The sequence below is a fragment of the Bos taurus genome, chromosome 8, assembly GCF_002263795.3.
Source record: "Bos taurus isolate L1 Dominette 01449 registration number 42190680 breed Hereford chromosome 8, ARS-UCD2.0, whole genome shotgun sequence".
NCBI lineage: Eukaryota > Metazoa > Chordata > Mammalia > Artiodactyla > Bovidae > Bos > Bos taurus.
Window position 1 is genome coordinate 38,953,460 of NC_037335.1, and position 15,736 is coordinate 38,969,195.

At 39.6% G+C, this 15,736-nt stretch overlaps 1 protein-coding gene across 9 annotated transcripts in view; it reads right to left on the minus strand.

The window, feature by feature from the left end:
- RIC1 (RIC1 homolog, RAB6A GEF complex partner 1) overlaps positions 1–15,736 on the minus strand; it is a 144,161-nt gene that overhangs the window by 6,199 nt on the left and 122,226 nt on the right. For all 9 annotated transcript variants that reach the window (XM_005209979.5, XM_005209978.5, XM_015472474.3 and 6 more), the window contains 6 exons: positions 11,390–11,506; positions 10,174–10,902; positions 3,513–3,671; positions 3,285–3,424; positions 1,433–1,719; positions 239–430 (listed from right to left, as the gene is read on the minus strand). In XM_005209979.5, coding sequence (XP_005210036.1) covers positions 239–430; positions 1,433–1,719; positions 3,285–3,424; positions 3,513–3,671; positions 10,174–10,902; positions 11,390–11,506 — 1,624 coding nt within the window. The remainder of the gene's footprint in view (positions 1–238; positions 431–1,432; positions 1,720–3,284; positions 3,425–3,512; positions 3,672–10,173; positions 10,903–11,389; positions 11,507–15,736) is intronic.

Sequence of the window (15,736 nt, forward strand, 5' to 3'; positions counted from 1 at the left end):
AGTGTTTAGCTGTAGTGAGGTTTTACCTGTTTCATTTATGTAAAATAAACATGGCAAAGTATAACCAAAGTTATTTTGGCCTTGTGCTAGTAACTCTTCACCTGTCCAGCAGATACTAATGCTAATTCTCAAGGACACATCTCGAAATGAGTGAAGCTCTCTCTGAAATGCTACATACGGCATATAAACTTTCCTCCAAAGAAACTAATGAGGAGCTAGGATTTAAAATGATATCTACCTTTATTAGATAAAGGTGACAGGAAGGCATCTTGCATCTGTGGCCCGTGAGATGAGGCTGTGTCTATTTCTTGATGAGCAGGACCAATGTTGCCGAGCCAGCTCTGACTTCGTTGGACATTAGAGACGCCAGCATCTATTTCGAGGTTTAAAAATGGGTCAGTGGACTGTGACTTTAACAGCTGCTCTCCCACTGCAAGTTGGAAACACACACAAAAAAAAGGGAATTAAAGGTGCATATACTGCCATTTCCAATTCAGTTCTTTCAGCTTCTCTTCCCCCACCAACCCCAAATACGAAAAATTCAAAGCCAATTAATGTCCCTACACCACATCACCCAACCATGAACCAGGGAGGTTGGACTGGAACAGAATGCACTGACTAGACAATGCCACCCAGCAGTCATCTTCTATCATCATTTAACTCTAGACAAAACCTTATTCATCCTTAAATGATTTTCCTTGGTTTTAAGACAACATGAAACTTCCAAATGCCATAATAAAAAGGGTTTTGTTTGAATTTTCATAAGTAATGATGATTACAACCTGAACTAAAAAACCTAAAAATTTTTTTTACCAAAATACAGTTCACTTTGCCCTCTCCTAATTTAGAAGATGGCCCAAGCTCTCAAAGACATATTTTTACCATTTCTCTGGAATGAATCCTGTCAGGTAAGTCACAATTTAGCTTATTTTGAGATCTGTGACTAACCAATGCCAAAGTGAAAGTGCAAGTCGCTCAGTTGTGTCCAACTCTTTGTAACCCCATGTACTATACAGTTCATGGAATTCTCCAGGCCACAATACTGGAGTGGGTAGCCATTCCCTTCTCCAGGAGCTTTTCCTGACCCACGAATTGAACCAGGGTCTCCTGCATTGCAGGAAACTTCCTACAAAAAAAAAAAAAAAAAGTGTGGTAGCTTCTATACTCAGTCAATGCTCAACTTGCTGATAATCTGAGAAAACAGTTGGTTGGATTTATAAATTAAACTTCAAAGTCATAAGACCAAGAGACACATGATCTACTTCTATTTACATCCTTAGTCAAATGGTGGATGTTCCAACTGATCTACAAAAAGTCAGCTTTTATCTAAGCTTGGAATGAAAAGACTTCCTTGAATATCAACTAACAGAAAAACGTCTAAACATTTGGAGCAAATACAATTTTTGTATAAGTAACACAAAGCCTATATCACCTGTTCGGTATTTTCCATTTTTGAAAGGAGAACTGACAGAAGAAGCTGGGATGATGGGAAGTGGCCAAAGGAAATCTTTGTGGAGCCTCTTCAGGGCCAACACGAAGTTGTCTACTCGGGCAGCACGGGCACGCTCCTTGCACAGCCAACTAATGAGTTCAAAGCCCAACTGGGCTGCAAAGCAGCCGAGATCCTTTAGCCGAACTTCTTCCAAGAGACGCCGAGCGTGTCTCCAGAGCATCATATCAATATACATGTTCTCAGCACAGTCACTGTCTTTGCTCCATCTGTAAGTGGGAACACAAGTAAGCTACGGAACAAGTTTCACATACTTCTTATGAAGTAGCACTGAAAATGCTGACAAGGAGGTAGGAGATTTGAGGAAAGAGGAAGATCAAGTATCAGAGCCTCTCCCTGCGATAGCACACCTGTTGAACAATAGGTGGAACACAGTAAGTAGCCTCTTACACATGTGTGTAAAATAAAAGTACAGAATAGAAAACAAAAAGGAGACTGACAAAGCCAAATGAGGAAGAGGATAGTGACTGGATGAAGTAAAGAAAGGAAGCAAATAAACGCTGTATTTGAAAAGACCAATGAAAAGAGGAAAGGAGGTCAGATCAAGGAGACTGAAGGGAAGCAAAGTGAAATGTAGTCTCTTAATGTGAGTTATACAGACACATAAGAAAAAAACAGGTTTAAAAAAATGAATGACTAAATATCGTCTGTTCCCCCTTATTCCTATGAACTGGTGTGTCACAACTGGTTTGATACTGGGGTGATGGGGTGCCTTCAGAGAGGGCAGTATTGGAGCAGGACTACCTGCATTCTGAACTTGGCTCTGCCACACAGTTTTGTGAATATAAAGCAAGTTTATTTTTCTGGGCCTTTGTTTTTCACCTGTATAATGTGGATAATAACAGTATATTTACCCATATGGAGCTGTTACTGAAAGACCTATACATGGAAATGTTTGAATTGTGCCTGGCAAGCAGTGCGCACTTAGTATACATTAAACACCACTTACATTCAGGGTATAGCTGAGTAGCTACTGTTTGCCTGGCAATTGTTTTATAGTCTTTCACGGTTGCATTTAACTTGTTTATGGTGTGTGTGTGTGTCTGGGTGTGTGTGTGTCTGAGTGTGTGTTTGTATTAATGGCTCTGATAAGAAAAAGCTGTAAAACATCACAGTAAAAATGTTCAGGAAGCTCTCATTCTGTGTCAGGCGCTGTAGTAAGAGTACACACAGAATATAAAAGAAAGGATTCTCTCGAAAGAAACCAAGAGCCAAGACCACATAACAACAGAGGAAGGAAAGCAAGGACCTCACAAAACAGGAAAATCTATTTTACAATGTTCAGCATGAGTTCAGAGTTTACTGCATATTAACCCATCTACATATAATGCAGCTTTCAGACTCCAGGATACACTTTTTGGCACGAACTGTTTAATGACTTCTCCACTCAAAAGGGTCACAAGAGAGTCCAGTACATGACAAATGTCAAAAGGTACACTGGGAAAGAATGGGAAAACTGTTGACTGTAAGAAGGCTTTTGAATTATTTGCAGATCTATCTTCCTTTTTATTCCGGTCCTCTATTATCAGAGGTAATTTAATGTTAGTCACATTTAGAATGGGCACATTGAGACCTATTCTAGTACAAAGGGCAAAAACACTACAAAGAATAAAGTGAATTTAGAAGAAAGAAAAAAGGGAAGCCTTTTGGGAATGTAAAAAGGAATTGCAATCAGATCAAATAGTTTTTTCCTAAGATCCAATTTTACAAAGACTCTGAAATGCAATGTGTTATAGAATTCCCTAAAAGCAGGAACAGTTCTTCATTCTTTTACCTTTTTCCAGAAGGACCGGATGGCATACTTAGTGTTTTCTGTAAGCTGAATTTACTAGCAGGAACACTGTCAGCTGACTGGGATAAACTGATGCTTCGATTCCTGAAGAACTCAAATCCACCACCACTTGAACTGGGTTCCTGTGATTACACACAAGATGCAGTATGGTCAAAGAAAGATGCCACATGGGTGTGTGGCCTAGCAAAGCCGTGCAGTTCTTCAACTAACCTGAGTTGTAGGTGTGGATGGGGGCGTCTCAGATTCTCCAGAGCCAATGGCTTTCAGAAATCGAATCATGTGTCGACATAGGTCCCACTTGCCTTGTTCCAGGGCTGTGTTGAAAAGAAGGGTGGCATGTTGCCTACTTACTGCTGGGACTTCCATGTTCTAGAAAAACAACCAAGAATTCCTTTTATACTACAAATGATTTGAGAAGACATGAGTAATTCTTTATCTCCACGCTTCCCTAAACCCAAAGAAGTAATGCAGATATAGCACTGTAGGGAATAATTTACTAGTAAAATCAAAAGAAGCATTAAAAAGTACCATACAAGAAGAAGTGAGGCAAATACTCCCCTGGTGTAATACAATTTATGATTTCTTGCACTCCCATTACTGCCATATATCTTCAACTTTACATACACGCTTTCATTTCTCCTAGTGACTCTCAAAAGAGGTATATCATTCTCATTTTACACATGAGAAAACTGAGTTAAACAACTTGTTGAAATTATGCATTTAGAACTTTTTAAAAATTATAATTGCATGGTAATGCAGAGTGTAATGCCCATGTACAAATATAAGCACAGGATAAAAAGTTAAATAGTATCTCAATATTAATATGAAAATTAGTTTGATTCTGAAGTCTTCCTGAATATGTCTCAGAAACCCCCAGAATTCTGTAGACCACACATTGAGAATCCCCTGCCCTCAAGAGTGTCAGAAATCCAAAATGAAAGAAATCAGGTTCCCAAAAACAGGACTGTTAGATAAGAGAAAAATAAAAATATATGTTCTAAACAAAGAAATAAACAACTTGTTGAAGATCAGCAGAAAAGCAAGAGTATAAATTTGTCTTTCTGACTCCAAAAAAGCTCTGGTCTATGTCCTGTGGCAGAGCTTTCTGAGGATGTGATTTAATCAAAAACTTTGCTTTGGGCAACAGTATGTACTACTGCTGCACAATGGGCGCCCACAGTGACCTTTCACAGATTTAATCTTGCTGCTTGCCCTGGCCTTCATGGAGAGGCGCCTAACAGGCAAGTTCAACTATAATCATCATCTGTCAGTCACAACTTAGGAATCCTGATAAAAGTTTCTAATTCCATTGCTTGGGAGATCACTGAAATCTAAGCAGTGACCTAAATTAAACAAACAAACAAAAGACTGCATTTATTGTGTTTCTGTTTTTATGATTCTGAGGCCTTTTAAGAATAGCCAGAATCTTAGGGCCACCCACCTTCTGCCACAGTATCTCCTCTGATATCTCAGTCAACTGCCATGAAGCATATAAACTGACAGGAAAACTGCTTCAGGCAGAATCTCAAACCAGGTTTATGGTTAGCTTCTTTAAACAATAAAAACAATGGTAATTTGGAAGAACTTTTACCTCTCAGCAATTCCATGGCACCAGGAGAGAGATTACTGTGGAGGGCTCAGATAAACCCACTAATATTCAGAAAATTATTTATTAGTATGTTTATTATATAATAATATTATTATATAATATTATATAATTAATTATATTATTAAATATATATTAATTTTTATTATTTATTTTATATATTAATTTTATTATATTATTAAATATTAATATTATTTTATTTTATTATTTTATTAATATTAATATTAATATTATTTATTTTATATATTAATTAATTAATTTTATATATTAATTTTATATATTAATTTTATATATTAATTTTATATATTAATTTTATATATTAATTAATTAATATAATTAAATATTAAATATTAAATATATTATTTTATTTTATTATTTTATTAATATTAATATTATTTATTTTATATATTAATTAATTAATTTTATATATTAATTTTATATATTAATTAATTAATAAATATAATTAAATATAATTAAATATATTAATTTTATATATTATATTATATTATATATATTATATTATATTATATATTATATTATAATTAATTTTATATATTAATTAATTAATAAATATAATTAAATATATTAAATATATTAAATATATTATATATATATAATTATATATAATATATATATATTATATAATTAATTATATTATTATTATATAATAAACATACTGCAACCGGCGCGGTAAGCGTGGCTGAGAGGAGCCACACCACGTCCGAAGTCAGGGGCAGAAGCCGGGAGGACCCCACGCCTGAAGGGTGGCGGCCAAGAGGAGTTACCCCACGACCGAGATCAGGGACAGCAGCTGAGAGTACCAGACTGCGACGGCGCAGGAACGGCGGAGAGGAGATACCCCGCGTCCAGGTCAGGGGTGGCGATGAGAGGAGTTACCCACCCCCTGTCGGAGGTCAGGGGCGGCGGCCGGGAGGAGCCACCCCACGCCCCTACGCCCGAGGCCAGGGGCAGTGGCCGGGAGGAGCAACCCACGCCTGAGGCCAGGGGCGGTGGCCGGGAGGACCAACCCCAGGTCCAAGGAGCCCTGGCTGCACGGGCGCAGGAGGGCCTAGAGGAGCTAGTCCACGTTGAAGGTCAGGAAGGGTGACGGTGAAGAGATACCCTGCATCCAAGGTAAGGAGCAATGGCTGCGCTTTGCTGGAGCAGCCGTGAAGAGATACCCCACGCCCAAGGTAAGAGAAACCCAAGTAAGACGGTAGGTGTTGCAAGAGGGGGCATCAGAGGGCAAACACACTGAAACCATACTCACAGAAAACTAGTCAATCTAATCACACTAGGACCACAGCCTTGTCTACCTCAATGAAACTAAGCCGTGCCCGTGGGGCAACCCAAGATGGGCAGGTCATGGTGGAGAGATCTGACAGAATGTGGTCTACTGGAGAAGGGAATGGCAAACCACTTCAGTATTCTTGCCTTGAGAACCCCATGAACAGTATGAAAAGGCAAAATGATAGGATACTGAAAGAGAAACTCCCCAGGTCAGTAGGTACCCAATATGCTACTGGAGATCAGTGGAGAAATAACTCCAGAAAGAATGAAGGGACGGAGCCAAAGCAAAAAGAATATCCAGCTGTGGATGTGACTGGTGATAGAAGCAAGGTCCGATGCTGTAAAGAGCAATATTGCATAGGAACCTGGAATGTCAGGTCCATGAATCAAGGCAAATTGGAAGTGGTCAAACAAGAGATGGCAAGAATGAATGTCAACATTCTAGGAATCAGTGAACTGAAATGGACTGAAATGGGTGAATTTAACTCAGATGACCATTATACCTACTACTGCGGGCAGGAATCCCTCAAAAGAAATGGAGTAGCCATCATAGTCAACAAAAGAGTCCGAAATGCAGTACTTGGATGCAATCTCAACGACGACAGAATGATCTCTGTTCGTTTCCAAGGCAAACCATTCAATATCTCAGTAATCCAAGTCTATGCCCCAACCAGTAATGCTGAAGAAGCTGAACGGTTCTATGAAGACCTACAGGACCTTTTAGAACTAACACTCAAAAAAGATGTCCTTTTCATTATAGGGGACTGGAATGCAAAAGTAGGAAGTCAAGAAATACCTGGAGTAACAGGCAAATTTGGCCTTGGAATACGGAATGAAAGCAGGGCAAAGACTAATAGAGTTTTGCCAAGAAAATGCACTGGTCATAACAAACACCCTCTTCCAACAACGCAAGAGAAGACTCTACACACGGACATCACCAGAAGGTCAACACCGAAATCAGACTGATTATATTCTTTGCAGCCAAAGATGGAGAAGCTCTATACAGTCAGCAAAAACAAGACCAGGAGCTGACTGTGGCTCAGACCATGAACTCTTTATTGCCAAATTCAGACAGAAATTGAGGAAAGTAGGGAAAACCACTACACCATTCAGGTATAAACTAAATCAAATCCCTTATGATTATACAGTGGAAGTGAGAAATAGATTTAAGGGCCTAGATCTGATAGATAGAGTGCCTGATGAACTATGGAATGAGGTTCGTGACAGTGTACAGGAGACAGTGATCAAGACCATTCCCATGGAAAAGAAATGCAAAAAAGCAAAATGGCTCTCGGGAGGCCTTACAAATAGCTGTGAAAAGAAGAGAAGCCAAAAGCAAAGGAGAAAAGGAAAGATATAAGCATCTGAATGCAGAGTTACAAAGAATAGCATGAAGAGATAAGAAAGCCTCAGCGACCAATGCAAAGAAATAGAGGAAAACAACAGAATGGGAAAGACTAGAGATCTCTTCAAGAAAATCAGAGATACCAAAGGAACATTTCATGCAAAGATGGGCTCGATAAAGGACAGAAATGGTACGGACCTAACAGAAGCAGAAGATATTAAGAAAAGATGGCAAGAATACACAGAAGAACTGTACAAAAAAGATCTTCACGACCCAGATAATCACGATGGTGTGATCACTGACCTAGAGCCAGACATCTTGGAATGTGAAGTCAAGTGGGCCTTAGAAAGCATCACTACAAACAAAGCTAGTAGAGGTGACGGAATTCCAGTTGAGCTATTCCAAATCCTGAAAGACGATGCTGTCAAAGTGCTGCACTCAATATGCCAGCACATTTGGAAAACTCAGCAGTGGCCACAGGACTGGAAAAGGTCCGTTTTCATTCCAATCCCAAACAAAGGCAATGCCAAAGAATGCTCAAACTACTGCACAATTGCACTCATCTCACACGCTAGTAAAGTAATGCTCAAAATTCTCCAAGCCAGGCTTCAGCAATATGTGAACCGTGAACTTCCTGATGTTCAAGCTGGTTTTAGAAAAGGCAGAGGAACCAGAGATCAAATTGCCAACATCCGCTGGATCATGGAAAAAGCAAGAGAGTTCCAGAAACACATCTATTTCTGCTTTATTGACTATGCCAAAGCCTTTGACTGTGTGGATCACAATAAACTGTGGGAAATTCTGAAAGAGATGGGAATACCAGACCACCTGATCTGCCTCTTGAGAAATCTGTATGCAGGTCAGGAAGCAACAGTTAGAACTGGACATGGAACAACAGACTGGTTCCAAATAGGAAAAGGAGTACGTCAAGGCTGTATATTGTCACCCTGTTTATTTAACTTATATGCAGAGTACATCATGAGAAATGCTGGACTGGAAAAACACAAGCTGGAATCAAGATTGCCGGGAGAAATATCAATAACCTCAGATATGCAGATGACACCACCCTTATGGCAGAAAGTGAAGAGGAACTCAAAAGCCTCTTGATGGAGGTGAAAGTGGAGAGTGAAAAAGTTGGCTTAAAGCTCAACATTCAGAAAACGAAGATCATGGCATCCGGTCCCATCCCTTCATGGGAAATAGATGAGGAACAGTGGAAACAGTGTCAGACTATTTTTCTGGGCTCCAAAATCACTCAGATGGTGACTGCAGCCATGAAATTAAAAGACGCTTACTCTTTGGAAGGAAAGTTATGACCAACCTAGATAGCATATTGAAAAACAGAGACATTACTTTGCCAACAAAGGTTCGTCTAGTCAAGGCTATGGTTTTTCCTGTGGTCATGTATAGATGTGAGAGTTGGACTGTGAAGAAGGCTGAGCACCAAAGAATTGATGCTTTTGAACTGTGGTGTTGGAGAAGACTCCTGAGAGTCCCTTGGACTGCAAGGACATCCAACCAGTCCATTCTGAAGGAGATCAGCCCTGGGATTTCTTTGGAAGGGATGATGCTAAAGCTGAAACTCCAGTACTCTGGCCACCTCACACGAAGAGTTGACTCATTGGAAAAGACTCTGATGCTGGGAGGGATTGGGGGCAAGAGGAAAAGGGGACGACAGAGGATGAGATGGCTGGATGGCATCAGTGACTCGATGGACATGAGTCTGAGTGAACTCCGGGAATTGGTGATGGACAGGGAGGCCTGGCGTGCTGCAATTCATGGGGTTGCAAAGAGTCAGACACGACTGAGCGACTGATCTGATCTGATCTTATTATATAATATTTTGATAATCTTATGTAATATGGGCATATTATTGTATGTATTATAATACATTATATGTACATACATACACGGGCTTCCCTGGTGGCTCAGACAGTAAAGAATCCACCTGCAATGCGGGAGACCTGGGTTCGATCCCTGAGTTGGGAAGATCCCCTGGAGGAGGGCGTGGCAACCCACACCAGTATTTCTGCCTGGAGAATTCCCACGGACGGAGGAGCTTGGGCTATAGTCCATGGGGTCACAAAGAGTCCGACACGACTGAGCGACTAGGCACAATGTATATACATATATGTATACATACAAGACATTCCTTTAATATTATTCAAAATAATACTATAAACTCATTAATTTGTTTTAGGCCTATTTATGGGCAAACAGGATAAAAAAAAAAAAAAAACCAACCCTGCAATGCTACTTTCTAACAGTAATTTTCTGCCATCATATAGTAGATTGAGTTCTTCAAAAGTAAAGATAAAAACTGAACAGAAAACTTGACTCTAATAGTTCTTTTTTTTCTTTTTAGTATTTACTTATTTGGCTGCACCGAGTCTCAGTGGCAGCATGTGGACTCTTTAGCTGCAGCATGCAGGATCTAGATCCCTGAGACCAGGGATTGAACCCACGCCCCCTGCATTGGGAGCATGGAGTCTTAACCACTGGACCACCAGGGAAGTCCCTGTACTAGTTCTTTAAGCACGATTACAGTGCCAACCAAGGACATTTGCTTTCTTTTTCCTCTAGGTTTATGCTCACTAATTCTTATACATTTACAAGAAGAGAATTGTTACCTGTAAGATAATAAGGTAAGACGCAGCAGTATCTAAATCCTGAGCCATCAAACATTCCTCAAACAAGTCCTTGGGGTTTCCAACAGCTGCAAAAAGGTAGTTCCACAGGGCATACTCAGTCTTCCTGGCACAGTGAACAACTGTCTGCAGGAAGAGGGGGAACTCGGTGATAAATTTTGCCACTGTGGGAAGCAGAGGGTCGGGAATGGGCTCCCGTGAGGTAGCTTCTTCTTCCAGCACTTCATGGAGCATGAGCTCCAGCACGTGAGGAAAGTAAGGCAGCGTGGCACAGGACTGGGCTAAGAGCAGAGCTTGCTCCCCGAGGTTCCTCACCAGCAGCTGACGCAAAATATGATGGAGGTAGATCTGAGAGGTTCTCTCCACGACACAGAAAGGGAAGAGCACCTCCAGCTGTTCCCTAGCACTGTTCCGAGAATACAGAGAATCGTAGAGCAGAGTGTCGTTGACAGCACCAAGGACTAACGCATCTTCAAACAGAACAGCCAGGGGGTAGATATTTATGTGGAAAGGCAGCATGATCCGCTGGGACAAGAAGGAATGGGGCTTGCGGTGATCCCTGGGGAAAAGAGGGAGCCAGACTTTCATCCCGGCACCTCCACAGCTCAGCCAGAGGGCCTCCAACAGGTGACGCTTCTGTTTATTTGCGCGGCACGTGGTCCAGACATTTTCAACAGACTGGGCTAGTACAACAGGAGGACAGAATGGCAACTGGAGAAGAAGAGACTGAAATCAGTTCTTTTCCCATTAAATTTGTAGGTGAAGTTTTCCTAGGTACTAGTTCCTTAAGTCTTTCAAAATGATAGTATAAATTTTGAGGAAAATTAGAGGAATCTGTTTATAATTAATAATAAAAAGTTAATAATACTGCCCTGCCTTTCAAAGTAAGTGTACTTAAATCTAAAAACAAAACAAACCCCCTCCCCCAAGGAACTTCACCAATTTATCCTGTTTTTCCATTAGAATTATTCCAAGCAATAACACCTAAGCAGTAATGTCTGGCATACAGAACATTTTATTATCATTTTAGGATCTTATCCTCCACTTTTCACAGTCTTGCACCCAAAGGCTTACAACTAATTTTATATACTTTCTCAGTTTCCAAATCATAAGCTAATACTCTGCTATTAAATTCTTTTATCCCCTCATCCTTCTCCCAGACATTCTTTACATTTTAAGTGACTTGCATTTAACTCACAAGTTTCCTTTGGTTAGGGTTGCTGTCCTTCTCTCGGATCTGAGGGCCGGACCTGTCCCTCTGCATCATGATGAGCTGTCCTGCCAGATTTAGCATAATGCTTTCTGCATCACGAGCCTGAAAGGAAAATAAATTGGATTCATATGAATTAACAAGTATATTTTCAGCATTTCCCCTGCCAAGGCATAATGCTTACAGGTTAAACAAACAATACTGAGTGTGTATTATGGTCAGTCATTCTGTTAGACTCTGTTGGAGTCAAGGAGCTGTCTGGCTCCAGTAGTACATGCTTAACACAACACAATTAATAATTAATTAATGAAAAAGTGAATTCAAATTGATGGTAGAGTTGAATTACCCTGAAAAAACTAAGAGACTTCCAGAAGTTCATAAAAGTGAGACACTGCTTCAGTGACCTGGTGGTCATAGCTAGAGAAGGCTTAAGGATGAAGTGGGACTTGAAGGACGAGGATGACATACATGGGTGGGAGAAAAACATTTGGTACTTTACTTGGAGAATGAAATAGAAATGACACAAGAAGATAAAATAGTTCTACTGGGAAAGTGAGAACAATCTGGCTAGATTAGGGATATTACAAGAAAAAATACTGACGGTAACAGACCTTCAAAGAGGGCCTGGAAAGTCAAGTAAAAATATATCAGGAAATAAGCCACTACTTATGGTCCTTGAATAAAAGAGTTATTAAAAATTCATGTTGATGTATGGCAAAACCAATACAATATTGTAAAGTAATTAGCCTCCAATTAAAATAAATAAATTTATATTAAAAATTAAAAAAAAAAATTCTGAGTTATTCAGGATGGATGACTGAGGGGAGGACGACATCATGTGTGGTGACTTCAGGAATGAAGTAAATAGTCTGCGTTTTATTAAGGAAAATTTCAATCAAACCCCAAAGTAGAAAACCTAGGATTCCCATCTTTAAGTTTGAGGAACACTGCTTAAAGCAGTGTTAAAGTATATTTTCAGCTATCAAGTCATTTTCACTTGTAAAGAGGAAGAACATTTTGATTAAAACAAACCAAAAGCTTACTTATATTCTAGACATGAAGGATAAAAAAACAAAGCTGAGTCAAAGATGATCTCAGGGTGCTGAATCTAGGTGAGGTGTTAGAGATGTTGTGGTCTTCATGGACAGAAGTTAGAAGGAGATAATAACTTAGGAAAGGGAATCTGAAGAGTTTCCTTTTACTGCCCATTAAATTAGAAAGAATCTTAAGACTTCCAGATAAAAATGTTGTGAGAGATGACTAAACTGGAGATGAATACCAGAATCATTGAACTATAATGGTAAGGCTGGTAAACTGAAGGTAACAGATGAATTTTCTGAAGCAAAGTATGTGGCAACAACAGAGCAAGGGACCACTGGCTAAGCTTTTGAAGGCAAGAAGAGAAACATAGCATGATGCTGCTAACCAAAGAAGGAAAGAGTTTTAGGAAGGAAAGGATGATAAATAAGATGACATGGATTGTGTCCTAGCTTTGACTCCTGCTGGCTGGATGAATTTAAGCTCCAATATCATTTAGGGTTCGGTCAGGAAAACCACCATCACCCTATGTATTCTCCTTGCAAAAAATAATCAGATACATGAATGCTCATTTGTACTGCTCTAAGACACAAGAGATAGTATGTAAAAAAATGGCAAAGGGTGCTGAATACTCATAGACTTTGTCACTCATTTTTGCTTTATATCATCCGGGTAGGTGATAAGCATGTTAATTTAAAATGCAGGAATTTGAAAAATTATCCCACAAAAATCTGTAAGCAACTGTCAGAAAGCTCAAGAATTTTACTTGGAAAGGAGTCTTCTGTTCCCAATTTAGCACATAAACTAAAAATTTGAACATCTGTCCATAATAATGAGAAACAGCAAATAACTTGGAGTTAGGAGAAGGAAAAATGGAATTGAAAAGCTGTGTGAGAATTATAAGAACTAGAGAGGAGAGGAAACCGAATATGCAATCCCAAGAATCAAACAGTATGACTGGAGACTGGCATAGGGACAAATGGGCTTCCCTGGTAGCCCAGATGGTAAGAATCTGCCTGCAATGCAGGAGACCCAGGTTTGATCCCTGGGTTGGGAAGATTACCTAGAGAAAGGAATAGCAATCCACTCCAGCATTCTTGCCTGGAGAATTCCATGGGCAGAGAAGCCTGATGAGCTATAGTCTGCGGGGTCATGAAGAGTCAGACATGACTGAGTGAATAACACACACACCCCCACAGTGACAAACTCCTCAAACACTTCCAAAGACCTGAAGAACATTCACTGCAGTTTACTAAAATATGTTAATGTTCATAATGACCACTTTTACATTTTCAGATAGTACACTCACCACTGTATTTTATATTATTTCATTAAAAAAAAAAAAAGGGCTTCCCTGGTGACTCAGTGGTAAAGACTTTGCCTGCCAATGCAAGAGACATGGGTTCGATCTCTGGTCTGGGAAGATCCCACATGCCCCAGAGCAACCGAGCCTGTGCTCTAGAACCTTGGAGCTGCACCTACTGAAGCCCACACACCCTAGAGCCAGTGCTCTGCAGCAAGAGAAGCCATCGCACTGAGAAGCCTGTGCACCGCAATTAGAGTAGTCCCCGCCTGCCGCAACTAGAGAGAAGTCTGCTCAGCAATGAACAACCAGCACAGCAAAAAATAAACACACAAAATTCTCTATTTTTCCCTTCAGCTCTATCCACGCAGTCAACATTTTTTACTGATAATATCACAGTACGTAAGAACAGGTGACCATTACAGCCCTCTCAAGCAACTCTGATGAACTTTTCAGAAACTGAATATACACAAAAGCTGGGACCACATGTATCCTCAAGGTCCTAAATCTGAAGGAACCCAACAAACCATCTCTTACCCTAAAAATCCCTGGTAGGTAATTCTCACTGGAACATCAGAAACAAGGAGCTCACCAGTCTCCTGAGGGAGGCCACCTTACTGTTGAACAGTTCTCATTGCTGGATTTTTTGTTGTTAAACCAAGACTTCCTTTGCTTTTTAAACCTTGGCCTTCTCTCTGTGCAAGATGTAATCTATTTCCTCTTACCTTTCAACTTCTTATTCTGCTCTTTACAAAGTTAAGTATCTCCTCTTTGTAAAGGGGCCTCTTAATTAAAATGGGGCACCCAGTGTTATTCATCTTCTGACTGCCTACTCTATCTAGAATATTCAAGAAGCTTTTTTCTTTAATATGACTTCAAACATGATGAAAAGTACATAAAATGTACACCCCCCATCTTATTCTTATTATTCACATTGACAATTACCAAGGTTTGTTTCACCTATCCCTTTTCTCTTTTTATTAATACTTATTTTGCCAAAGTATTTTAAAGGAAGATATCATGCCATTTTACTCCTATACATTTAAATAGGCATCTTGCAAATATAGGGACATTTGATTATATAATTACAACACCAACATCACATCTAAATTAAATTAAAATTTAGAACTATTTCTCAGTGTCATCTCTCAGTCAATATCGCTAACTGTTTTAACAGTCTTTTTGTAGCCTATTTGAATCAAGATACAAATGACCTTATGAATTGCATTTTGTTGTTATAGCTCTAAAGTCTTATTTAAAAGACTCTTTTCTTTTTTCCTCCACATTAATGACCTGCAGTTTTCCTACAGAATGTTATTAAACTAAACCTCTATCCCTGTATTTCTGATGAACAGAAAATGACTCGAGAAGCTTGGTTCAGTTCAGGCTCAATGCTTTTGGCAGTAATTCTTCATGTGATCCTCAGGCTGAATCACCCCAGGAAGCATGCATGGTCCTCCTACTTTTAGTGATGCTAAGATTGACTAGTAAGGCTTAGGCATGACAACTCGATACCTTCATTGTGAAGTTCCCATCAACCTTTCATTGGTTTCAACTGGTGTCACTGAATCCACTCATTTTTTCAAAGGCTGAAAAACTGATTCTTAATTCTCAAATTCCTTCCATATCTTTTAGCTAGAGTTCTTCTGTAAAACATTCCTTTTTTATTAACTAGGACTATCTGGTTACATGAAATACGAGTTTGCAGAGAAAATGGAACCTGTATTTTAAAGGCACTCAGTGGAAGTGCCTTAATCAGTTAAGTTCAGTCCAGTCGCTCAGTCGTGTCCGACTCTTCGCGACTCCATGAATCACAGCATGCCAGGCCTCCCTGTCCATCACCAACTCCCGGAGTTCACTCAGACTCACGTCCATCGAGTCAGTGATGCCATAGGAAGTTTTAAAAGACTATACAGACAGGGATGACAAGTAAATCCACACAGAACTTTTCTTTGAAGATGGGTTCCACATTGACATGAAGTTTGGAAACATAA